This window comes from Leptidea sinapis, chromosome 4, assembly GCF_905404315.1.
Source record: "Leptidea sinapis chromosome 4, ilLepSina1.1, whole genome shotgun sequence".
Classification (NCBI taxonomy): Eukaryota; Metazoa; Arthropoda; class Insecta; order Lepidoptera; family Pieridae; genus Leptidea; species Leptidea sinapis.
In genome coordinates, this window is record NC_066268.1 from 1,349,165 (window position 1) to 1,376,507 (window position 27,343).

The following is a 27,343-nucleotide window of genomic DNA, read 5'->3' on the forward strand; positions in this document are numbered from 1 at the left end:
CGGCCTGTAGGGCACCGTAGCTAGTGAAATTACTGGGCAAATGAGACTTAACATCTTATGTCTCAAGGTGACGAGCGCAATTGAAGTGCCGCTCAGAATTATTGGGATTTTGAAGAATCTTGAGTGGTAGCATTGTAATGGGCAGGGCGTATCATCATCAGCTGAACGTCCTGATCGTCTCGTCCCTTATTTTCATAAAAAATATAAAAAAAAACATCGCTTTGTGATAAGTGCGGTACAAGCCACGTCTGTATTCAGTGCTAAGCGATCTAGTCGTTCACAAACAGAATTTTATAATATAGTTATTATAATGTTGCCCTTACGTCTACTAACTTACATTACAATCTTAACTTAGGCCAATAAGTACCCAATTTTACTTTACTGCTAGATAGATTAAAGAGTGTCTCCACACATTTCACAGGGGATGTCACTTTGTTCATGTGTCTTTTATATCTGTAGATACTTATAAAAAGAACTTCTAATTGAAAAATATAGGCTAAAGTTATAACCCCCATAATTTTTTTCGTTGTTTACTGGTTGTTGAATCATTGCTACTTATATTTGTTGGTTCCACTTTAAATGCGGATGCCAGCTAGATTAAGGGTACCAACGGCGCCTATTTCTGCCGTGAAGCAGTAATGTGTAAGCATTACTGTGTTGCGGTCTGAAGGCCGCTGTAGCTAGTGAAATTACTGGGCAAATGAGACTTAACATCTTATGTCTCGAGGTGACGAGCGCAGTTGAATTCCCTGCTCGTCTCGCCCCTTATTTTCATTATAAAAAGCACAGAACCACCCCCAAGTTTCTTTTCATATAAGAGCTATGAATGCCACAATATGCTACTTCAAGTCCCATAGATCTAAGAAGTCAAGGAGGACGAAGTAAAATGTGATGTACAGGTATGAACCGTACATACACCTAATCTTTTGTAACTTCTGTAACGTTTTCTCGGAGTAATCGAGAATAGAGTACATCGATTCGGTTAATTTGAGTACCTATATGATTTTTATTTATTCCAACCACTGACTTCATCGAAGATATGTTACTCGTTACTAACGTCTTTTTGATCCGTTAAGACTTACCTGTGAAGGTGGAACTGGTAAATATCCTGACTATCTTCGAACTGACTGGAGGAAGAGACTTGAGCGACCCTCCAAAAATGAGATCTACGGTGCGGTCATCCATGTTTTCTCAGTGTTCTGAAAATTAGTAAACTCTGCTTAACACACATACTTTACGAGTGGGAGGCTCCTTTGCAGAAATGCCGGGTAGATCATGGGTACAACAACGGCGCATATTTCTGCCGTGAAGCAGTAATGTGTAAGCATTATTGTGTTTCGGTCCGAAGGGCGCCGTAGCTAGTGAAATTACTTGGCAAATGAGCCTTAATATCGAATGTCTCAAGGTCACGAGCGTTGTATTACCGTTCAGTCTTGGATTTCTAAAGAATCCTGAGCGGCACTGCATTGTAATGGGCAGGGCATATGAATGACCATCAGCTGAACATCCTGCTCGTCTCGTCCTTTATTGTCATAAAAAATAACAGAAAATTATTCATGCGCTATGTATTGGATACTATCATGGCCACTCGAAGGGGAATACTTTCTTTTTTATCTTTATTTTTTAAATATGTAAGATAAAAAGAACGCCTTCCTGAATCAGTAATTGGAACCGTCTGAAATGAAAAACAATGAAATTAATTTTCAGTTTTTTTTTTAAATGTTATGAATAAATATCTTAGAGATAAATCCGGTAAGTGTTGTTAGTCTACATACCGATTAGGTCGCTAACGTGAAACCCTACTGAGACCAATTAGACACATCTTTCGCCTCTACACGAGGCGTCCTCAAATGCTGTTGACTCGCCGAACTCTGTAACGAGATTCCTCGGTGGAGGACGCGTATAATCCCTAAAGCTAGGCATTGCAGGCATACCAAGATTTACGGAACATGCGTCACTTAAACCGCTCGAGAAGCGCGGGTTTGAGACTAGCATCGTTCATAAATTTTAGTTACAAATCTAATTTGTATAATTAATCCCAGAATTGAGGGTTAACACTTTAAAAATAACAAATTGTTTATTCGTTATATTTAGATTAAAAATTAATTATCATAATTAAATTAGTAGCTATCAATAAATTCTTTGTTTATCGCCCGTTACTAAGCATGGACAATCAATCTTAATTCAAGTTGTTTATAGCAAATGGCCCGTATTTACGTTATCGTTGATTTCAATTTATGGCCCTTCACAACAGCTGTGTTGAAAGGGCCAAATATTTACACCATTAATTCCATAATTGCTTTATTATCATAACCATAACTTTAACTTAACTAACTTTTTATTTAGTATTTAACTGCTTAAACTTTAAAAATATTACATCTCGGAAAAAGCCTTCGCGTCGATGTAAGAACTGGTCCGAACGTTCATCATTTATTAATGTAAGTAATGCGTGTGTTTTTAAGGCTATGCGTATGCTGAGACGCAGGTGATGCAGCACAGCATAGTACAGACTTTGCAGGGCAGGGCTGAAGAGGCAGACATTGACCAGGAGCATATGCTGAGTTCCCTCATGACTGAGGATCGTGGTCATCAACAAGTGGTCCACACTTGGAGTGAACTATTTGTTTCCATCGGCTTAAGTCCATCGCGGCCCTGACGACGGAGCTAAACCTCGGGGACCTGGAGTCTTTTATTTGGTCGGTCCATCTGGTAGGAGATCAACCAACTAACCAAAGAAAGAAAGTAAAGAAAGACTAATTCGACTTAACCGAGTAGTAGGCATAACAAGTTTATGTTTTCACCTGGTGTATCATTATGATTATAACAGTTTATTATGTATTTCGCTTATTCGCAGAGCAGCTCGAATTGTCGGGGACCCAGTGCTCTGTGAATGGCTGGATCACTTGGCGTTGCGTAGAGACGTCGCTTCATTGTGTGTCTTTTACCGCATTTATCACGGGGAGTGTTCCGAAGAGCTGTTTAACCTGATTCCTGCCGCCGAATTCCACCTTCGCACGACACACCACAAGTTAGGATATCATCATCACCATCTGATGGCGGTCCTCCACAGTGCGGTTTTCAAGGAGCTTTCTTCCACGTACTACAAAGCTGTGGAATGAGCTTCCTTGTGCGGTGATTCCGGGACGATACGACATGGGTACCTTAAAAAAAAGCGCGTACACCTTCCTTACAGGCCGGCAACGCTCCTGTGATTCCTCTGGTGTTGCAAGAGATTGTGGGCGGTGGTGATCACTTAACAGCAGGTGACCCGTACGCTCGTTTGTCCTCCTATTCCATAAAAAAAAATATCTATGGTATACCTACATGCATAACATTATCAAGACTATATTGAGAGGGAACAGTCAAGATGTTAATTTCTTTAAACATTGCTCGCAATGATTCTTTAGGACCTAGGTTATAAATAGCGCGAATAGCCCTCTTCTGCAGCACAAAGATGATATGATTAATATCGGCAGCGTTGACCCATAGCAATATACCATATGACTATATACTATGAAAATAACTAAAGTAAACTAGTCGCGCCGTATCTATATCAGTTAATTATTTCATCTTTTTAACCGCGTATGGTGCTATATTTCGCTTCGCATTCGCTGCCTATGTATGTACCAATCGTATACCAATTCTTCAGGAAACTCCTTTGCATAGGATGCCGGCTAGATTATGGGTACCACAACGGCGCCTATTTTTGCCGTGTAGCAGTAATGTGTAAACATTACTGTGTTTCAGTCTAAACGGCGCCGGAGCTAGTGAAATTACCGGGCAAATGAGACTTAACATCTTACGTCTCAAGGTGACGAGTGCAATTGTAGTGCCGCTCAGAATTTTTGGGATTTTTCAAGAATCCTGAGTGGTAATGTAATTGTAATGGGCAGGGCGTATCAATTACCATCAGCTGAACGTCCCGATCGTCTCGTCCCTTATTTTCATAAAAAAATAAATAAAAAAAAAACATCGCTTCGTGATAAGTGCGGTAGAATACACATCTGTATCCAGTGCTAAGCGATCTAGTCATTCACAAACACCTATATGGAATTTTATAATATAGTTATTATAATGTTGCCCTTACGTCTACTAACTAACTTACGTTACAATCAATGGGTACAACAACGGCGCACATTTCTGCCGTGAAGCAGTAATGTGTAAGCATTATTGTGTTTTGGTCTGAAGGGTGCCATAGCTAGTGAAATTACTTGGCAAATGAGCCTTAATATCTAATATTATTGCATTATATAACTGCATTGTATTGCACAGTGTGTAGTGTGTAAGTATAAACTCTAAAATCACTTAAATCCCATTCACCAACTTATCTTGCAGGCGAGATATAAATTAATATGCAAATTAATGCAATAATGTGATTTGCGGCGCTTAATTACAAGAATCGTAACTTAGCTGAAGTGACAGAGTTGCACCGATAAACTATCTATTAAATTATCAACGCGAACTCATATCTCTCCGGTCTGTTGCGGTTTCAAGCATTCTAGGAAGCCTAATTTAGGAAGACTATAGTTTTTAGCACTATGTATTTTGGAATTACAATTTGGTATATTAGGGTAGAATGGGGTTGGACGAGCGATGTCTTTTTTTTCTAAAACTAATTTAACCTGTAATTTCATTATTATAATATTAGGATAGGTAAGATTAAGGATTGATCTCCGCTACACTCAAGCTATACTAGCGGCACGCTATGATGGCCGTTTTGACATATTAAAATAGTGATGTGAAATGTCAATTTATTCTCGAAAATTGACAATTGACAATAAAGAACAGTAATTTGCTCCTTCAATGCAATTATTAATTAATACGAAACTTCATGAGTGGACAAACGTCAAAACGACCATCACAGCGTGCCGTACACATAGATTCAGCACAACCTAAGAACAATAGCTTTTTTATTACGGAAACTATTAGATGTTTGTGTGCGTGGCATCTTGACACTCAATGGTATCATTCAAATTTTGTAACATACGCTTCGTGTTATTTTAGATTGAAATTAATAAAATACTGATGATTTGTGATCACAGTGTCTTTCTTATTTTTGTTGTATTTTTTTTTACATAGTTTTACTACGTAACCCGGCATTATGGCTTCAATCACGTCAACGCCACACATTGTTCGAGTCTAGCTCGAGTACGCCCACTTGGGCGTAGTATTAGTTGCCGCGCTTTGCGACTAAGCCTCCGTTATCTATTTGGAGCGGAGAACGATCCTTAATCTAAGATAATATGGTTATTACTATTATAACAACATATAATATATAGGGCGTCCCACGGCAATGCCACATGGAGGGTAAGAATATTGTAGATGTAACAATTTACTGAAAAAAAGCATTACTTATTTTAGTTAAAAAAATTTAAACTGAATTCATAGGTTTTAAATAATTGCCTGATTGAACCAGGAGTCGACCCCGCTCCATGTGCATCAAAGGCTTCATCATAAGGCTTACTTTTTGCTACACAAAATAGCATCAGAAATAAAAGGAAGACCATGAATTTTAATAATTGATGTAAAATTTGTTCACAAAAAAAAAACCGTTTAAAAAAAACCGACTTCAAAAACTTAAAAGTATGAAACAACTTTATAGAGATTTAATTTAATACACATCTTATGCGAATCTTATACCCTTTACATGAATAAAATATTGATAGGTTTGAAGTCGGTGCCAAGTTAAATTTAATAGTAATAGTAGGGTGAGAACCTACTCCTTTTCGAACTCGGTTAAAAATGAACAGCTAACATTGCTGTAAGAATATGCAACTGACATTATCATGTTCGATTCCCGGTTCAATCAGGCAATTATATATTTTTTTTTATGGAATAGGCTCCTTCCCACAAGCACACAGCCGGTCTGAGGTTCGAGTCTCCTTAGGAGACGCCCCGCGACTGTTGTTGCGTAGTCTTTGCGGCCTCCACGGCCCACGTCCTACTTCGCTGTGAAAGCCAGGGCTGCTAACAGCACAGAGGAGGTTTTAGTCGGTATGGGGCGTCCGCTTACGCGGACACTCGAGTCCGACATATTACGCCCCGTAATACGTAACAGTATTTCCTCCTCTCAAAAAAAAAAAAAAAAATGGAATAGGAGGACAAACGAGTGTACAGGTCACCTGGTGTTAAGTGATCACCGCCGCCCACATTCTCTTGCAACACCAGAGGAATCACAAGAGCGTTGTCGGCCTTTAAGGATGCGCTTAAGATGCGCATAAGGATGCTTTTAGGTATGCGCTTTTTTTGAAGGTACCCATGTCGTATCGTCCCGGAAACACCGCACAAGGAAGCTCATTCCACAGCTTTGTATTACGTGGAAGAAAGCTCCTTGAAAACCGCACTAAAAAAACTATGAACGCAGTTTAAACTGTTTTTAAATAAAATATAGTATACTTTGAGTAAAATGTTACATCGACAATATTTAAGGTACTCCCCGTCAATTGGTATAGCCCAGGGACACCCTGTATAGCTACGCTTGATTGATACGATTGAATCCGCCTGCCGGCCCCTCTCCTGACGTCATACCCCCACACCCCGCGCGGGCGATGACTCATTTATACGGTTCACGTAGTGTGAAGTAAGCTGTTTTAAGCTTCAATTTTATTATGATGGGATAAGCGCTCATTTCAAATATTTTTATTCAAAACTAGCTGACACGACAGACGTTGTTCTGTATATAATAAATAAAATAATGTTTTTATATGAATTTGTCAATAATATATCATAACATCAAGAATTACTTCGTAAAATATGCACCCTGCTGTCGTAATGAAATTGTTTCACAGCAGAACTGTTAAACCGTGCGTCAATATATTCTCTCATAGAAATTATGTATGGACACATCAAAGGAAAAACAAATTTGTTGTTTTTATTTAATTTAGCAGCATTTTCCTATTTATTCACCTTTTAAACCTTCTCTGGACTTCCACAAATAATTCAAGACCAAAATAAGCCAAATCGGTCCAGCCGTTCTCGAGTTTTAGCGAGACTAACGAACAGGAATTCATTTTTATATATATAGATAGGATGAGACATCACTTATTGAAAGTCAAAAACTACCACACATTCCAAAAAGAACGCCTCTGGCCTGAGAAGAACGGGCGCAACAAACTCAGCGGGTTTTTTTTTATAAAAATTATATTTAAAAAGCAATATTATAATTGATTATAATTTAGCCTGAGGGCGGTCGCTCCAATCCCAATGGTATCATTATGTTAAGTGAGTGAAAGTCATTTATGTTATAGTAACCTTTACCACACAAACGTTTTATAACAATTCTTTTAAATATCGAAATACTTTTGTGTTGAACATTCTGTGGAATCTTGTTGTAAAAGCATATACTCGTACATCATCCCACAAAAGACTTACTAACTCGACTTAGCCGAGTAGCAATCCGAGTAGGCATTATAAGTTTATGTCTATTCCTGGTGATATAAGAAATAGAACAGTAGCGTTACTCCGCGGTCTTCTTGAAATTTATATCTACGTCTGGACGGATCGCTAGGGTACATACAAAGAGATTGATGACGCGGACGGCGCGGTGCAGCTAATTTAACTCGGACAGCGACCAGTCTCGACGGTCGGCGTACGACGTGGCACTCAATAGTTTTGTCTCCCCAAGATTGCTTAGCGGCTGTGTAAATCGTGCGTATGTGTGCGTGTGTCGAAAGCGAAAATCTCAAGTACGCACTAAGCACATAAAACACAAGATAACAATAATAAATAAATGATGATGAAATAAAGATTACGAAAAGTTTAAATTTGTGTGCTTCTAGAATAAACTCACATCAAAAGCGAAAGAGCTATCAAGTATCAATCTATCAATTTAAAACTTATATTAAAAGAAATTTAATAAGGGAAGCCTATTGAAGAATAGATGATTTTATAAATGAGTAAGAAGCTTTGCCAGATGTCGCAGGATCTCGAAATGATAGCTTTATTGATATTTCTCCTTAGGTTAGGTTTGGTTAGGTTGTGACTCATTTCTCTCTACGATATCGTAATCATGGCAGAGACCATGGAAAACTTATGCCATATGCTCGATGGCCTCAATACAACTTTCCAAGGAGTAGGTCTCAAAATGATCATGGACAAGACGAAGATCATGTCTAATGTCCATGTCGCACCTACTCCCATAACAATTGGCAACTGTACTCTCGAAATTGTCGACGAGTAGGTACGTCTACTTCGGGCAAACAATCCAACTGGATTGCCTAACTAGGCAGGTCCAATTTCGAGAGAGAGGTCACTCGTCGAATCCAATTCGGATGGGCAGCGTTCGGGAAGCTCCGTAAAATCTTCTCGTCTAAAATACAGCAGTATCTGAAGACGAAGGTTTTCAACCAGTGTGTGTTGCCAGTGATGACTTACGGTACGCAGACGTGGTCAGTCGCTCAGAGGGAAATGTCTTTCCATTGCCCTCTGCCTATACTCGGAGTTTCCCTGCGAGATCGAATCAGAGATGAGGAGATCCGTGGGAGAACCAAAGTTACGGACATAATCCAAATTATTGCGAAACTGAAGTGGTAATGGGCAGGACACATAGTTCGACGGACAGATGGCCGTTCTCGAATGGCGACCACGTACCGGAAGACGCAGTGCTAGTAGGCTCCCCACAAGATGGACCGACGATCTGGTTAAGATTGCCGGAATACGTTGGATGAGGGCAGCGCAGGCCAGAGGCCTTTGTCCAGCAGTGAACGTCTTCTGGCCCATCATGATGATAACTCATTTAGTGTACCTATAGTGAAATTTTATACTACATGGACACATTATCCCTGGACCTCGCTGGAACGTGAAGCCCCCTCCTGTTCCCCTTTCACTCCCTCGCTCTTGTTGCGTCAGACCGGTTTGCAGTTTCATTACATTACATTAGGTTTATGTCCTTATGTTTTATGCTATGCTCTATGCTCTGATATTTGAAGTTTTCATTGTTACAGTATGACTTTTGTTGTTAATAGTTCTGTAGTTTCTATTATGGGTACTGTTTCGCTTTAATAGTACCTATTACCAGAAAAATAAATACTTTTTTACTTACTTAACCCAGATTATTTCATTGTTTTTTCATCATACAATAATAATAATAAGAATCTACTTTATAGTTGATAACCTGCTCAACTTAAGATAGAGTCACAACCTGTGAGTTGAACAAGACATACCAAGATTTACGAACCATGCATCACTCCAGGTTGGCTCAGTAGGTAAGAGAGCTCGGCGGAACCCGTGAGGTTCGAGTCCCGCATCGTTCATAAATTAATCCCAGATGTGGAAGATATCACTTTAAAATGACAAATTGTTCATTACATCATAAATTATTTGTTAAATTGACGACCTTAAAAATGTGTTTCAATAAATATGTTAAGTAAGTTAAAGGAACTGTTGTGTAATAAAACATTTTAAGTAGACAACATGAAATACATTGCAAAGTTTTGCACAACTCCAGGCTATAAAAGTAAAATGTAACACGCGGTGTTTCACAGAATATATTTGCCAAACAAAAATTTATATTAGGTTCTTATTTCAAACTCTTATCACTCGTACAAAATAAATCTACTAAAAAAACAATAATCAATCTCTTTTCGGTAATGTCAGAATAGTGTTTCACTGTGAGTATGTATTTTGATATGAAAAAAAAAATAAGCAAAGAAAAAAACCCATTTAAAAAAAAAAACTATTCCAAAATATTATGCACGAAAAAATAAAAAAAACATTGCGTATATATGTAATTTATACAATCAAACTAATTAATCTAATTCTAGTTACAATAATTATTGTTATTTTTGGAATCGGTGTCCTCCCGCTGCGGCCCCGCTCTAACCTCTCGTCTTGTCACGTCGCGCGTGCGACACAAGCACATCTCACCTATAACTATGTGTATAGTTACAAACCTATCAAGGCTGACTTGACATTTGAATATTGTATTCTTCAATATCATTCATCTTAAATGTTATTTAAGCGAGCATGACAAAGTGACGTGTTTGTTGAGTGCTCCCTAACACTTTAATTGTATTTAATTATTTTGAGTAGTGTGAGGATGTTTACAGTGTAAAATACTAAATTTTGAACTTAAATTTAAAGTGTGTGACAATCCAGTTTATAGAATCCTTATTTCATCGAGTAATATTAGTATTAATATTTCAATATTGTGTTTCGAGTGTCATGGTGTCAGTGAGCGGTTGTCTCCGTAAAAGTTGAAGTCAAAAGATAAGTAATAATTATAAATCAAGTCTGTTTTACGTTAGTTTTATAAGGAAGTTTAGTATCGATGCTTCAAATACAGGCGTTACTCCACAGAAATTAACGGTTTCCTCCGGCACTAAATACCTTTGAATTCCGAGTGCACTCTTCGACGTTTCATTAGGTTTCATTAGATTACTGTTACAACAAGGTGATATTGATAACTATCATAATAATTAAACAAACACAAGGGCTATTCATTACAAGGTGGAACCAACAGTGACGGTATTATTTAACTAAATTCAACCATTGTGATTTTGCGCTCAAAAACACTAAGTAAATTTGTGTTGGTGTAAAATAACTTGCGACGGTAGTTCAAAATCCGTGCTTAATGTTTATGACGTCTGAGCCTATATTTGACGTGGGCTTGTTAACATGTGTTGGTGATTACGGTTCGAATCTTATTTGTATTTTTTTTTTTCATTATTATAGATATAACATGTTTTTAATTTATATGTTTTTGCCAATTTTAATTTTATTGTTGTTTATTTCATTGGCATTTTATTTGAATCGTTATAGGTACATAATTTATTTTGTATTTTAATTTTTATTAAGGCATTTTTGTAAATAATTGATTGTCCTTTTACATATAATTGATTGAGCATAGATCATAATATTTTCCTATTGTAAATAATATTATAGCAGGATGTATACCAGATCAAAACGAAGGAATATCTGCGCAACATGCACACACACTATAAAAGTGAAATAATATTTGGAATGTACTAATTGCAATGCCCTGTACTTTTCACGGGGCGTAAAAAGAATAGGGGAGTCCCAGGCCCATGGGTGTCGTAAGAGGCGACTAAGGGCTTTTTAGAAGTGGGAGAGTCACGCTGCCGTCTTTTGACGTCAGCACAATCGGGCCAGACTCGTCCGGGTTAATTACCACACTCGCACAGAATACCGGCGTGAAGTAGCTGCCTAGTGCCGCTATGTTTCGCATAGGTTAGTGTCGAGGACAGGTGGCCATTCCCCCCCCCCCCCTCCACCCGAATATGACAGCGGAACTAAAAAAGATTTTATCCCAGAAGGGGAACCGGCTCTACCAGAGTTGGAGAATCCCTCCCCGGGCACTCTAGCTCGGGCTGCCCTTCGTATTCTGAGGAGGGCACAGCACCACGCATGACCAAGGACAAACGAGGCAGTATCACCACGGCTCCCCGCTCCACACTCAACGTGGACTTTTGCAATATCAGGGGAATTCACTCCAATTTAAACGCCGTCCACCACCACCTTGAGACGGCGCAGCCGGCCTTGTGTTTCCTTACTGAGACGCAGATATCTCGACCTAGCGATACGTCATATTTAACGTACCCCGGGTACAAAATTGAGCACAATTTTTTGCCTCATGCCGGGGTATGTGTGTACGTTAGGGAGGATATCTGCTGTCGCCGTCTCGGCAATTTTGAGGGTAAGGACCTGTCCACTCTCTGGCTCCGCGTAGATTTAGAGGACCACGTCCGCATCTATGCGTGTGTCTACAGGTTCCATAGTGGTAACGCAGAAACCGATCATCTCATGGGCTGCGTTCAACGGCAATTGACGACGTACTTGCACAGATCCCCTCCGCTGAAATCGTAGTCTTGGGTGATTTCAACGGGCACAATGCCGAATGGCTTGGATCACGTACCACAGACTACGCAGGGCGATCTGTGCATAATTTTGCATTGGCGTATGGTCTGTCCCAATTGGTTAAGTCGCCAACGCGGCTCCCGGATGTGGATAGCCACATGCCGTCCTTATTGGATCTTCTGCTACACTACACATCCCGATGGTTACCAGGTCTTTGTCGACGCCCCTCTCGGAACGTCCAACCATTGCCTGGTCAGGAGTGTAGTGCCTATCCGACGCCAACGTCGCAGACCACCAGCGACCCGCCGCGTTTGGCACTACAAGTCAGCAGATTGGGATGGGATGCGTTCCTTTTTTGCATCCTACCCTTGGGGCAGGGTTTGTTTCCCTTCGGATGATCCTAGTGCCTGCGCCATTGCAGTAGCCGATGTGGTACTACAGGGTATGGATATTTTTATACCCAACTCTGTAGTACCCATCGGTGGCAGATCACAGCCCTGGTTCGATGCGTTAGTTAAAGCAGCATCTGACTGCAAAAAACAGGCGTATTGAACTTGGGTTGCGGCGCTGGGCACAAAGGATCCGAACTGCACAGTTCTTAAGAGCAAATACAACCATGCCTCCAGATTTTTTAAGCGGCAAATCGCCCGTGCAAAGTCAAAACACGTCGTCAAAATCGGCGAGCAACTTTCCAGTTACCCGACCGGAACACGCAAGTTCTGGTCGTTGTCGAAAGCTGCTCTTGGTAACTTCAGCCAGTCGTCCATGCCGCCATTGCACATGAGAAATGACACCCTGACCCATACGGCAAAAGAGAAAGCCGATCTTTTGTGCACTCTTTTCGCCTCCAACTCGACTCTTGACGACAACGGAAAAACACCGCCGACCATCCCGCGGTGTCAGAGCTCTATACCTGAAGTACAGTTCAGACAGAAAACTGTTAGGCGAGCTCTGTTTTCGTTGGACGTCAGGAAGTCGAGCGGGCCGGATGGCATTTCTCCAATCGTGCTTAAAACGTGTGCCCCTGAGTTGACGCCGGTGCTAACGCGTTTATTCCGGCACTCTTATTCTAAAGGCGTAGTCCCTGACTCATGGAAGTCAGCCCTTGTCCATCCGATCCAAAAAAAAGGAGACAGATCAGATCCGGCAAACTACAGGCCTATTGCTATTACCTCCCTGCTCTCCAAAATCATGGAGAGCATAATTAGCCGTCAGCTCTTGGTATACCTAGAGGGTCACCAGTTGATCAACGACCGACAATACGGGTTTCGCCATGGTCGGTTGGCAGGTGATCTTGTGGTATACCTGACACATAGATGGGCGGCGGCTATTGAAAGCAAGGGGGAAGGCCTGGCAGTTAGCCTGGATATAGCGAAGGCCTTTGATCGTGTATGGCACAAGGCGCTCCTCTCCAAACTTCAATCATTTGGGCTTCCCGAGAGCTTGTGCAAGTGGACCTCCAGCTTCCTCACTGGGCGTAGCATACAGGTCGTTGTCGACGGATATTGCTCGAACCCGAAGCCCGTGAATTCTGGAGTGCCCCAAGGCTGTGTGCTGTCTCCCACGCTGTTTCTTCTGCATATCAATGATATGTTGGACACCTCCAACATTCATTGCTATGCAGACGACAGCACTGGTGATGCCATATACACGGGCCATGCAGGTCTCTCTCGGGAAATCGTCGACCAGTGCCGGGAGAAACTTGTGTCTTCTATCGAGTCCTCTCTTGACAAGGTCGCGGAATGGGGAAAATTGAACAATTGATTGTCCAATTTAACCCCCAGAAGACTGAAGTTTGCGCGTTTACCACTAAAAAAACCCCATTTGTCGTATCACCGCTCTTCGACAACACTTCCCTCAAAGCCTCGCCTAGTATCGGAATACACCCAGTATTACTATATATTATTATATTAGTAATACTGGGTCTCGAAATCTCGTGCGAATACCAATTTCGTGGTCATCTGGAAGGCAAAGCCAAAATGGCTTCAAAGAAACTGGGCGTCATTAATAGAGCACGGCAATACTTCAAGCCGGCCAAAAACTAGCGCTCTACAAAGCGCAGGTCCGGCCACACAGTATTGCTGTCATCTCTGGTCCGGCGCACCCCAGTATCAGCTCGATCCATTTGACCGCGTGCAACGCAGAGCAGCTCGAATTGTCGGGGACCCAGTGCTCTGTGAACGGCTGGATCACTTGGCGTTGCGTAGAGATGTCGCTTCATTGTGTGTCTTCTACCGCATTTATCACGGGGAGTGTTCCGAAGAGCTGTTTAACCTGATTCCTGCCGCCTAATTCCACCTTCGCACGACACGCCACAAGTTAGGATATCATCCTCACCATCTGGATGTGTGGCGGTCTTCCACAGTGCGGTTTTCAAGGAGCTTTCTTCCACGTACTACAAAGCTATGGAATGAGCTTCCTTGTGCGGTGTTCCAGGGACATAACGACATGGGTACCTTCAAAAAAAGCGCGTATACCTTCCTTAAAGGCCGGTAACGCTCCTATGATACCTCTGGTGTTGCAAGAGATTGTGGGCGGCGGTGATCACTTAATAACAGGTGACCCGTACGCTCGTTTGTCCTCCTATTCCATAAAAAAAATTGCAATAACACGTTTGACTTAAAATGTGCTAGCATTACTTTATACAATTCAATGTCGACCGTTAAGAGACTCAAATGGAAATGTCATAAATGTAGGAAAAGCTCTACACAGGAAATAAAAAATCTTTCGAATACTGAACAGCTGACACAAAGTATCTCGTTAGATAAAACCATTTCAAATATTAGTAATTTATCCAGCAAGAATACTCTCACACTACATAATCAATCATTAGAAAATATAACATTTTGTAGTTCAATGGAAGACCTACATAATTCTACATTCAGAGATGTCAGCACATGTAGTTTACCAGATCTTGGTACTGTCGAAAGCTCACAGGTTTTAGATCTTAAACAGGACTTAGCAACCCTATCTGGGCAATTAGAAAGTGCTCATGAAGAAATTGCCAAACTAAATATAGAAAACACAAAACAAAGAAAGTTAATTGAAGAAAATGAAAAACAAATAAAATTACTTAAAACATTGCTAAGCGACGGTAATTCTTCAATCAACTCCACACCGCTACGAACAAAAACAAAGAAATCTAAACGCACACCGTCAGTAAAATCAAAACTGACTGTTATTTATTCGCCGATGACATATCAATAATTATGACATGTAATAATAAAAATGAGATTGATATTATAATATATGAAAGTGAAATTAACAATGAAATTAATACAGTGGTAAATTGGCTAGAGGATAATAATCTTCAAGTTAATATTAAAAAAACCTCATTTATGCAATTTAGTTTAAGTAACCGCTCTATTAACTATAGCCTTAAGATAAATTATACAAATACCCAAATAGAAGAAGCTCTGCATGTTAAATTTTTAGGAGTACTTCTAAATAAAAATCTAAAATGGAAAGAGCATGTAGACATGGTATGCCAAAAAATTGATAGAAATGTTTATGTGTTATATACGAGTAGATTGCGTAAAACGGCTTTACTAAGTACAGTCCTGGCAGCTTATCATGGTTATGTCGCATCAGTACTTCGATATGGACTAATAGGGCTTTCATAGCCCAAAAGAGATGCTTAAGAGCTATGACAGGAGCTTTTTACTTAGATTCTTGTGTTTAAAGAATTACGTATTCTTCCATTTCCCTGTAGGTATATATACGAAATATGTATCTTTGTCAAACAACATGACCATTCATTTACAAAAGCAAGAGATATTTATCCGAGAAATACAAGAAACGGTGACAGACTGGTGATTGCACACAAATTTCATAATGCATCCTACGGAAAATGTAGCTATGTCATGTGTATAAAAATATTTAATAAACTCCCTCCAAGCTTACGCGTATTACCCGTCCAACGATTTAAAAAGGATCTTTTTATGATGATTCTTTAAATGAAATGTTGACACATTAGGTTAAATTAAATTGACTTTAACATATATATTAATTCTGGTCTTTAAATAATGACTTTTAAGTGCTTAAAATATAGAGTTTGTTAATGTTAAATCAAATATGATAATAACTAGAATTTTGTTAATAATAATTTTGCATGCCAGAAATGGCCGATAACATTGATACATTAAAACTATTTACACCCATTGTTACATGTTTTCTAGCTAAATAAAGGATTTATTTGTTTATTTAATTTATATATTTCTTTTGTGCGTCTGTTGTAACTGAACTCCTCCTAGACGGCTAGACCGATTTTAATGAAACTTTCTGTGTCTTCAGGTGGATTCGAGAATGGTTTAGATTCACAATAATTGAACTACCTCCTAAACGACTGGGCCGATTTTGATGATATTTTTGTGTGTTTCAGTGAATGTGAGATTGGTTTAGATTCTCATTTCGGTCCATATAATATAATTCTCCTGTTCATGTGTATGTTAGTGAACGTAACGGCTGGTCCGATTTTTCAAATTTAAGACGTGTGTACAGGACAACGTTTGTTGGATCCACTAGTATATTATCTATCCCTATCCAGAAAATATATATAGAAATTTCATGTCAGGTCCGTGACAAATTGAAATAGGAATAAAGGAAACCCTCTTCTTTTCTAGTCCGTTAACTACGTTTTAATCTTAGATTAAGGATTGGTCTCCGCTGCGCTCCAGTAAGACACCGCAGGCGTAGTCGCAAAGTCCGGCAACTAATACTACGCCCAAGTGGGCGTACTCGAGTCAGTCTCGAACAATGTGTGACGTTGACTTGCCACATGTTTTGTTAAACTTTGCTAATAATTGAAACTAAAGTTGCATTTTAATAATAATAATAAGTAATACTACATGAAATAAGAAAGACACTGGGATCACATAATTACAATAAGTATTTTGTATTTTATTTATTACAATCTCACTGTAAAATAACACGAAACGTATGTTACAAAATTTGAAAGATGCCATTGAGTGTCAAGATGCCACGCAGACAAGCATCGTGCCGATAGTTGGCAGAATTAAAAAGATATTGTTCTTAGGTAGTGTGGTATCTAGATGGAGACCAATCCTTAATCTTTAATTCTAAAAATATATAAGACTGTAGGTACAACGACGGAAATTCATATAACTAATAGATAAAGACGTACCTGCTTGCTTCGTTCAATCGATGATTTACACTATGACCTTAATGTTAATGTCGCTTATATCGATTTTGTATCACGGTACCTACTACGAAAAGGTAATTTAAATTCGAACTATATTTAATTTTAATTCATGTTTCACTTATGAACAACATTCTAAAAACAAAACGCTGAATAAAGTTTCAAAAAATGACCGTTTTACATTAAATTTGAATTTAGAATTATATAAATTTCTGCGAGACACAGGAGTCCAAAGATAGTTCTTAATTTAAATTTAGCGCTATTGTAAGTTTTTTGTTTATATTTTTAAAACGTGTGGGCCATGGCAATGAATTGATAGCACTGTGTTTGTTTGAAAATGCCAAGAGTGAATATAAAATAAAATTGTTATTTCGTTTCCCGGCAACCGATGTGGTTATTTCGCTTTCATAGCTCTATCATAGTGCCAAGTTTAGTGGGCTATTGCTACTTTATTGATTAAACTTTTCAATAGTTGATTTGTCTGTCAGTGCTTCACAGTATTTTTGTGGTTTTTGATCTTAATATGCAATTATACTCTTTGTTTTCGCTATTACGATACTCAACATCCAGTTTTACCCAACATCTTCTAAATAAGCGATATCTATTTCCCCTTATCTCTTTCCATTTCTTTATTCGAGAGCATTATCTTCTTCTTCTATACTGACTCTAAGCATCGGATATATTATATTCACAAATTTTAAGGAGGAACAACTATATGACATTTAAAATATCTAGAATATCACTAACGGTCGCTCCCAATATTCAGTCTATCTCTTACTTGAGATAAAAATTGTAACTGTCGTTGACTTTTTTATCCCATTAAACTTATCCACGGTAACTCACCTTATCCGTACACGCAGTCTGTCAATGGGATGACGTATAGCTTACCAGCGATAGAGGTTTGTATGGAAATTGCAATTCACGCGTCCCAATATAAGGCGATTAGAGTGACTTATCGGGTATATTGGGATAGCTTCAGATTATTGAAACCTAATTACTGACAGTAAAAAGTAGTAATTTATCTCTATCTGTAGATAGTGTATTGGGAACGGCCGTTAGTCCATCAAATCACGTTTATATGACGTAGTTACAGCTTACATGCACAAGTGAATAAAATTAAGTGAGCAGTTTTGAAGTACAGCTAGGATAGGATTATGTTTCCACATTATTTAAATATTATCGTCATAACATCGCTCTCCGCTCAGTCTCGCCTAGCGAAACTTAAGAAAAAACCGATTCACTCGATTGTATGAAACGTGCAGTCATTGATAGATTAACAGATGACGGCTATAATCTTTTAAAAAATGGAGATAACTAAAATCCACTACGTTTTAAGCAACTGTTTACTTCCAAACTTAGATGGATTCGTCGCCAATCCTCATACTAAGCAATTTGTTATGTTTTTAAAGTGATACCCCTCACTTCTAGGATAAATACACAAATAAAATTTGAAAACAAAATTTTATGAACTATGCGGGGCTCGAACCCACGACCTCTGGCGTGACAAACACATAACAAATTGTTTAGATTTACAAGAGCGAAATCTCAAGTCAATTTCCTAATATGCAAATTTTGGAGTTGAACAGGCTATCAACTGTAAAGTAGACCCTGTAGATGAAGCCACAACCTGAGAGTTAAAGAAAGCATACAAGATTTTATGACAATACGTCACTCGAACGGTTAGCTCAGTTGGGAGAGCACTGGCATGCAACGCCAGAGGTCGTGGGTTCGAGATCGTTCATAATTTTTTTTTTCAAATTTTATTTGTGTATTAATTCTCATACATTAATTACAATATTTCAAACTTATGTCAAATCACTGCACCCTTCTTAGGCAGTTCCGCCTCTTAGTATTTACATCTTCTTTGGTCGCATCCATGAATTTTTTAACCTCATCCTATGCGACAAATGAATTACTTCCTTATAATCGGTTTTGACAAAGATCCTTCGCATCTGGGTTTCCAACTTTCATTTACATTTTAATTTCCTCGATGAAACCCAAATGCAATACCTAGTTCAGCAATCAACACCGTATCTCTGATCCAATCATGGTACGAGCTGGTACCATTATGCTAGAAACTTGATGAATTTAAAATAGATGCCACTTCTGGCCTATATACTGTGGTTTGTAACAGATAACTTTACATTAACTTAAGTAGTTATGTATAACTTAAAACACTGCAGTGTTATAGCGTGTTTTCAATACGATTATTCCGTTTTACTTTTGTTTTCGTAATCAGGGGGTAAAAAAGTGGGGCAATAGCGATCCGCATCACGTACCGATGTGTTTTCAATAATAACATATTTTTTATGACAATAATGGACGAGACGAATAGGACGTTCAGCTTATGGTAATTGATACGCCCTGCCCAATAAATGCAGTGCCGCTCGGGATTCTTGAAAAACCAAAAAAATCTGAGCGGCACTACAATTGCTCTCGTCTCCTTGAGACATAAGATATTATTTCTCATTTGCCCAGTAACTTCACTAGCTGCGGCGCCCTTCAGACTGAAACACATTATTATGGTAATATTTACACATTACTGTTTCACGGTAGAAATAGGCGCAGTTGTTGTACCCAAAATCTAGCCGGCATCCTGTGCTAAGGAGCCTCCCACTGTTAAAATTCATAATATTATGTACATTTATTAGATGTTCTTATGATAAAGCTATACTCACACGGGATCATAATAATTGAGAACCAAAAAACTTAAGACAATCACCTCTTTTAATTTTATTCTTCACACGACGCAGCCCTAATTTACTGTTGTAGCTCAGACCCTAATCCTGTGAACGCTGAAGTTCCACAGTTGTTTGTCCTATCTCCTAAACTGCTCCTTTTGCACATCAATGATTAGTTGGGCTACTTCATACCGTAAACCACAGCCAAGTTTTACTCTCCAGTACCGGAGGGACTTGTATCTTCTATCGTGAATTATGATGGCTTTAAATTCACCTTGACCACCAGAAGACTCAACTTTGCCTTACCATTGAAAAAACCATGAAATGTTGTATGCCCTTCTACAATACTCCCTCCGAATACTGGCTTTCAAAAGATCAAGTACCTATTGCTTATTTTGTACATCATGTCAGCTTGATGTTTTAACAAGCGCTACCAACGTCATGAACTGCCATAAGATGTCCCAATTAATTTAATAAAAATAACTATAATAGCATATAATATTCAGATCTTTAGTTAACTTGATTCGTGTAAGTTAGTTGGCACTACAGTAGTGCCTACTAACAGTTGGTAGCATCATGACGGTAGGTAGAGAGTCGTGCCCTATCTCAGTGGATATAGTGCGCCTCTCTCTCCCCAAGAGACGGTCGCCTTCGATGAAGGTTTAGAGGGCACTTGCCCAAAGCCAACCTCAGGTGGTGTTTAGTGGGTGCCTACTAAGGCACCTAGGTTCTACGTGAGTCCCACATAACCAACGCAGACTTAGGCTGCGTACATGTGAATTCACCACCTGGCTCCCGTCGTTATCCCGGAGGGTAGCCCTTTCCCTTTGTTTGGGCGCAAAAAAAAAATCGAGTGGTCATTATTTATTGTGAATTGTAAGGGGACACTATGCCCTAGTTCTCTTTTAATTTTTAATGATAACATTAAATTTAAATACAGAATTTAAAATACAGATGTAACAGTTTTATTATGTGCGCTTAAATAACCAACCCCTTCTACAACCAATCCCTATTTAAAATACAAAAGGTATCCGTGTATAACTCATTTTTAAGTGTTAAATCCTTTGAAAACGACTACTCAATAAGTTGAAAAAACATCACATACTACCTCTCCAAAACAGAAGGAGGATTGCTGATATAACTACTCTAGTTAAAATTGCTCAATCTACAATTAATTCCCCTTGTCTCCTTTCACTCGTAAACCTCAGAGTTCCTCTAAGGATAAGTAGTTATCCAATTACCCTAAAAATTTGTCGTAACTCATCAAACAATAGAAATAACTCATTCTTTGTAAGATCTGCAAGTAATTTTTGACAATTTAATTGACTTTCCTGACTGACGTTTGATATATTTAACTCTAACCCTAATTTGAATTAACTATAATTCTGACCCAATGTTCTGACTATTGTCCTTAGTTTATGTTCTTTAGTAGTTTAGAGTAAGAAACCCTATTTTATTAAGTATAGAAAATACTTTAGTTAGATTTAGCTAGTATTATAGAACTCTTTAAAAGAATAATGTATATTATACTGCTAAGTTACTGTATTTTACAATAATTGCTATTGTTGATACATATAAGCGAAAACTGTATTGGTATAAACTTTAAGTTGTCCGAATAAAATTAAATATATAATTTTATGGAAATAAAATTGAATGCAGATTATCTAAAACTGTGTTATTAAATAACGCGAAGTAAAGTTTTGTCTTGTTCTTACCTTTGTCACTACAGAATTTTAATATGACAGGGAGAAGTTATTTTAAACATGAGTAACTTTTCATTGCATTTATTATTAAAACAGAAAGTGTTTTCTAAAATATACTTTTCACTTCTCATGCTCTGAAATTGCTTATTTGTGCACTATATAGAATGCACAAAATCGATTTTTGTGCACAAGTGCACTAACGTATCTACTCATAATTTATGTATCTATATTAAGGCAAATAATAAATGAGCCATACAGCCAAACACAATAAAAAGTTCAGAGATAGAATTTGTTATTTTATAATATTTACTTTAATTCATTTGCCTCATGTGTTTTTTAAGACATAAAAGATAGTAAAAATTAAAATAAAAATACGGTAGGTTATTTAATTAATTAAAAAAATATATATATCTTATTACAAAATTAATTTAATAGTAGGCTGTATAGGTCTGGAGCCCAAGCCTAATATCAATGTCGTAAGATTAAAAAAAAAGCGACGGGAAACAGGTCTTTTTTTTTCTTGTGTTTATTAATTTCGTCAAATTTGTTAAATTGTTAAAAATGTCCATGTTATACTACTGTTTTATTTCCTCGCAATCGAAATGAAAAGCAGACTTGTCCACAAAACCATTTTATCTTCGACATTGCTAAAAGTCTCGGATAAAAATGGTTCGTTTTGTGCACTTGTTGTAAAATCTACTATTGATACCGCATAGCACGTTTTGAGACATCATATAATTGTAGGAAAGTATATATATAATATAAATATACCTAGGTTCGTCAGCTGCAGTTTGGCAATCGTCCATTTTAATATTGATTAGCCAGACTCTCTCAAGGTCCTCCTTAAATTATCTTATTTACGGTTTAATTTTTTGGCTTCGTTCGTCTACCTACAAAAGCCAGCATTTAAATAGTCATTTTCAAAAGCCGGCATTATATTAATCAATAATTATTTAGCCAACAATAATTTAACTTGAAGGGACAGGTCAAGAGCCGAAACCCTAAACCGAAGATTATTATTCCTTTCATACATGAAAGGAATAATGAAAGTGGACGAGGCGAAACAAGTATGTAAGGATCGTAGCAAGTGGAAAGAAGTGGTCTCTGCCTACCCCTATGGGAAAGAGGCGTGATTATATGTATGTATGTATGTACAATAATTTAATCAATAATAATTTAACTTTGAAAATTTATTGAATTAGGCGTTATGTACCAGAAATCCATAATTATTTAAATATTGTGAGCCTTCTTGAGTGTAAATTCCGAGAAACATTTGCAGCCGTTTTCAATAACGTATCTCTAGTTACGGATATATTGCTATCACCGTTTAGTGACAAGATCTTATCTATCCATAGTTATTTCCAATATAGTCTATCTATCTCTAGTAAGTTGTTAAACTGAGGATAGATAGGTTATTGAAAACGGTCATTAATTGACACCGGTCACTCACTCGGAAACAATAATATAATTAATATTCTACATACCTGTGAAAAAGGATTCCGCGTGTGTTGGAACAATTAGAAATAATAAAACACAAAAATAACATGTTTACATAGTTCAATGAACAAACAAATTTGGTCTCTTCACCATTGTTACGTATCTCTTCCGTAATTAATACGTCATCATTTGAATAATTTAACTTTGGGTATGTCAAAAATAACGAAACATGTTTCCAATTTCAATATATCAACTTTTTTCTGATGGATTCTTATTTTTTACTAAAACCATCACTGCTTAGATATTATTTAGGTCCATTAAAATGTGAACAAAATCTGATTTAATTGTCAGATTGGCTTCGGATCACTATTTTCGGTTGTTTTAGGAGTAACGACGTAAAACAAGCTATTCCTTGTAATGTATTCTAATGTGTCATCATTTCAGCCGGAAGACTTCCACTGCTGGACAAAGGCCTCCCCCAAAGATCTCCACGACGATCGGTCCTACGCTGCCGTCATCCAACCTATTCCAGCAATCTGGATTAGATCATCGATTCATCTTCGGGGATCTCATCCATCTCCATCTTCTAGTTGTCATCTTTGTCCATCCTTTTCATGCATACCTTTATTTTATTATTTATGTTGGGAACGTTTCTGATACTTTGGAACAAATATTGTAATTTGAGAAGGCTTTGCGTTTAAAATATTTCTATATAGGCGTGTTTCTCGAAACATTCTTATAGCGCAACATTAGTAATATGCTTAACAAAGATTTGCAAATCCTACTTGAAAAGTTATTATTTAATAGGTAATATATGTATAGGCCTTAGATTAAGGATTGGACTCCGCTGCACTCCAACTAGATACCGCAGGCGTAGTCGCAAAGTGCGGCAACTAATACTACGCGCAAGTGGGCGTACTCGAGCTAGGCTCGTTGACGTGCCACATGTTCTATTAAACTTTGATAATACTTGAAACCAAAATTGTTTGCGTAGTAAAACTTTGTAGAAATAATACTTCAAGAAATAAGAAAGGCAGGTGGATCACATATCATCAGTAAGTATTTTGTATTTTATTAATTTCATTGTAAAATAAGACGAAGCGTATCTTACAAAATTTTAAAGATGCCATTGAGTGTCAAGATGCCACGCACACAAGCATCTAATAGTTGTCGTAATAAAAAATCTATTGTGCTTAGGTAGTGCGGTATCTAGATGAAGCGCAGCGGAGAACAATCCTTAATCTAAGAACTGATGTAGGCACATTTTCTTGGATGCGCTGTCGCGAGCCGTTTTGGTGTCTGAACTCCACGGTGAAATTATAATATCATCAATAAAGAATGCCCCATCTGAACATGTTTTTTTTTTAATTTACAATCCTAAATGACAATGTAATCCAACCTGGCCATAACACTATAAACAGTATTTATAATCTGTGACGATAATAAGGGGCATGAAAAGCAATCCATTAGTAACAGTGTATGCAAGCCGCACCTTACAGTGTGGCTACTGGGCGTAGTCTGTGGGACTGGTCTAGGGCATAAGATGTAGCGGGAGTAACGACGATAAGCAGTATAAAAATCAATGATAAAACCACCCACCAAACGATTGAAAATATTATTCCGCTCTATAGATTGAAATGATGTAAAATGGATGGCATAATTAAAACAATACCTAAATGAAGCCATCTGTTATTTATCATTTGGCCCCTACTGTAAACAAACGTCACTTAATGTCAAAATGCGACCCAGAAGGAACGCTTTCGAGTTCCGAAATGCAGGCATATTATATAGGCTTGTATATATAAGTATTAACTATTTGTTAGAAATTTATTATTTATAAACATACCAAAAGCTAAAATAAAATTTATTTGAAATGATTAATCGTAGCGTATCTATTTTTAAAATATAGTTTTATTTACTTGTTTTGATTATATTGTTTGTTGAGGAGATTGGAAATTGATATACAATTCTTGACTATAGAATTTAAAATGAAAGATTCAAAACACTGTTAAAACAAATTCTCTCGATAGAAAAATAGCACAAAATTAAACTTTCGCGAAACATTGTTGAACAGAGGTGCAATATTTTTTAAATTAATAGAAGAATCAATTTCATCTTTTTCAGAAAGATAATTGAGCCGAAATTAAATATTTTCTGAAAAACAAAGTCGTGGCTTCAGTCATTTATAAGTAAGCTCATGTATGTGTCATAACATCTTAACTCTTTAAATAATATGAGTGAACTCTGAAACATAAACTTAAGTCTTATATTTAAGCAGTATTTATATAACATATTTGTTATAATATGGAAATATAAATATATAGGGACGAAAAAACAAAATATAAAAAAAGTGCCGACTCCACATATTATTACAACAAGGCAACTGAATATATATATATATATACATATCTAAGAACTATCTAAGAACAATAGCTTTTATTATTACGGCAACTATTAGATGCATGTGTGCGTGGCATCTTGACACTCAATGACATCTTTCAAATTTTATAAGTTATATACGCTTTGTGTTATTTTAAGTTGAAATTAATAAAATACAAAATACTTACTGATAATATGTTACAAAATACTTACTGATAATATGTGATCCCAAACTTTTACGCCACCGGCATTTCAGTTTGAATAATGAGCAAAGCTTAACAGAACCTGTGGTACTTCAACGTCACACATTGCTCGAGACTGGCTCGAGTACGCCCACTTGGGCGTATTAGTTTTTTAATAATTTTTTAATAATAATTTATTTCTCTTAAAATCATAGTTTACAGCAGCTAGTGGCCGGAGTCACCTTTTAAGCAAATAATGCCTGTACCAGGTGTCTCCGCTCTTCCAATTCAGCAATGTGTTATATTTAACAAAAGTTTTATTGACATGGTGGTGAAATAATAATAAAGTTATGAAATGAATATAAATTAACAATTTAAATATTTGGAAAGTTACTTTTGAACACCTTAACAATTACAGCGACAAAGATTTACAATTACGATTTTTAATTCTTATCGAACATGTAAGGCACTTTTTATTATTATAAACATAAATGATAAATATGTGTAACTATGTGTGAGTGTGTGTGTGCGTGCGATACTGTGTGTTTTTGTGAGTGTTGTGTGCGTGTATATATGTTAAGTGCGTGTGGAATATTTTCTGTCTGATCTATGTAAACATTGGATAAGTTATTATACTCTGTACATTATTTAAGTTGTTTAAGTAAAATCTCCGTTGCCTCATAGTCGAGAGACTTTAACCACTTCTCTACGATTTTTTTACAATCGTTGTATTGTTTTGAGTGGATATGTAGTTTTTTATTTATTTTATTGTAAATTTGAGCTGAGAGACTATTGTATTGTGCGCTAGCAAACTTTGTTTTTGTTCGAGGGACTTTAGTTACGTTAGGTTGCCTCCTACTTTGTTTATTATTTACGAGATATGGTACTTCTTTATGTTTTTTGATTAAAACATGTTTCAGAAACAGTTTCCTCACAGAGAGTAAACCGCACTCAAGGTAAAGTTGTTCTGTAGAATATCTGTAACGTTTGAAATACATGGCCTTAATCAATGCTCGTTGCGAGCGCTCAATGTCTAAAAACTTTATTTTTACAGCACCTCCCCACACTGGAATGCAGTAGGTTAGGATGGATTCAACTAGTGCAGTATATATTCTCTTTAGCAGAGTGTTAGAGGAATCACTATCGTTCTCAGATTTGTCATTCTTTGGGACCACGTACCTCAGCGAGCGAAAAACCCATATTAATTTTCTGACTCTTTCAGCCAGTTGCTCAAGGTGAGGGTACCAGGAGAGCCTCTGATCAAGTATGACTCCTAGATATTTGAAATTATCTACTTTATTGATTTGGGGACAGTTACAGTTATTATGTTTGCTAAGTTTACAGTTATGAACTTTCACATTAAAGTTGCCATCGGGCTGATTATTATTATAAATACTGAAGCATATATAATTTGTTTTAGAAGTATTTAATGATAGTAAATTAGACTTCAGCCAAGCAGATATTTGAGCCATTCCTTTTTCAGCGCTATTTTTTACATCTGCCCAGGTACTTCCAGAAAAGACAACGGCTGTATCATCAGCGTACGAAAAAATTTTAGCATTATCGATTGTAAGATTGCACAGTTCGTTTATATATATTAGGAATAAAGTAGGGCCTAATATGCTGCCCTGAGGTACACCATATTTTACCTCTGTAGCTTCGCTGGAATACTGTTCTAATTTTACTTTTTGTTTTCTTTGAGAAAGATAGTCTTTAAAAAGAGTTAAAGGCATACCTCTGATTCCAATATTTTCCAGCTTGTTCACAAGAATAGGGACAGAAACCGTGTCAAAGGCTTTTTTTAAGTCTAGAAATACTGTTATACACTTTGAATTTTGATCAAGATGTTCGGTTACTAATGAAGATAGCGCAGTTACAGCGTCTTCTGTGGATATACCTTTTCTGAATCCAAATTGCGAGGGAGATATTATATTAAATCTGTTAAGAAAGTTAAAAAGGCGAGAATTTATTAGCTTTTCTAAAATTTTA

The 27,343-nt window shown here is 37.4% G+C and overlaps 1 protein-coding gene across 1 annotated transcript in view; it reads right to left on the reverse strand.

The window, feature by feature from the left end:
• LOC126980016 (NACHT and WD repeat domain-containing protein 2) overlaps positions 1–27,343 on the reverse strand; it is a 270,439-nt gene that overhangs the window by 85,420 nt on the left and 157,676 nt on the right. Inside the window, exon 4 of the mRNA XM_050829637.1 lies at positions 1,083–1,199. Coding sequence (XP_050685594.1) covers positions 1,083–1,185 — 103 coding nt within the window. The 5' untranslated portion in view covers positions 1,186–1,199. The remainder of the gene's footprint in view (positions 1–1,082; positions 1,200–27,343) is intronic.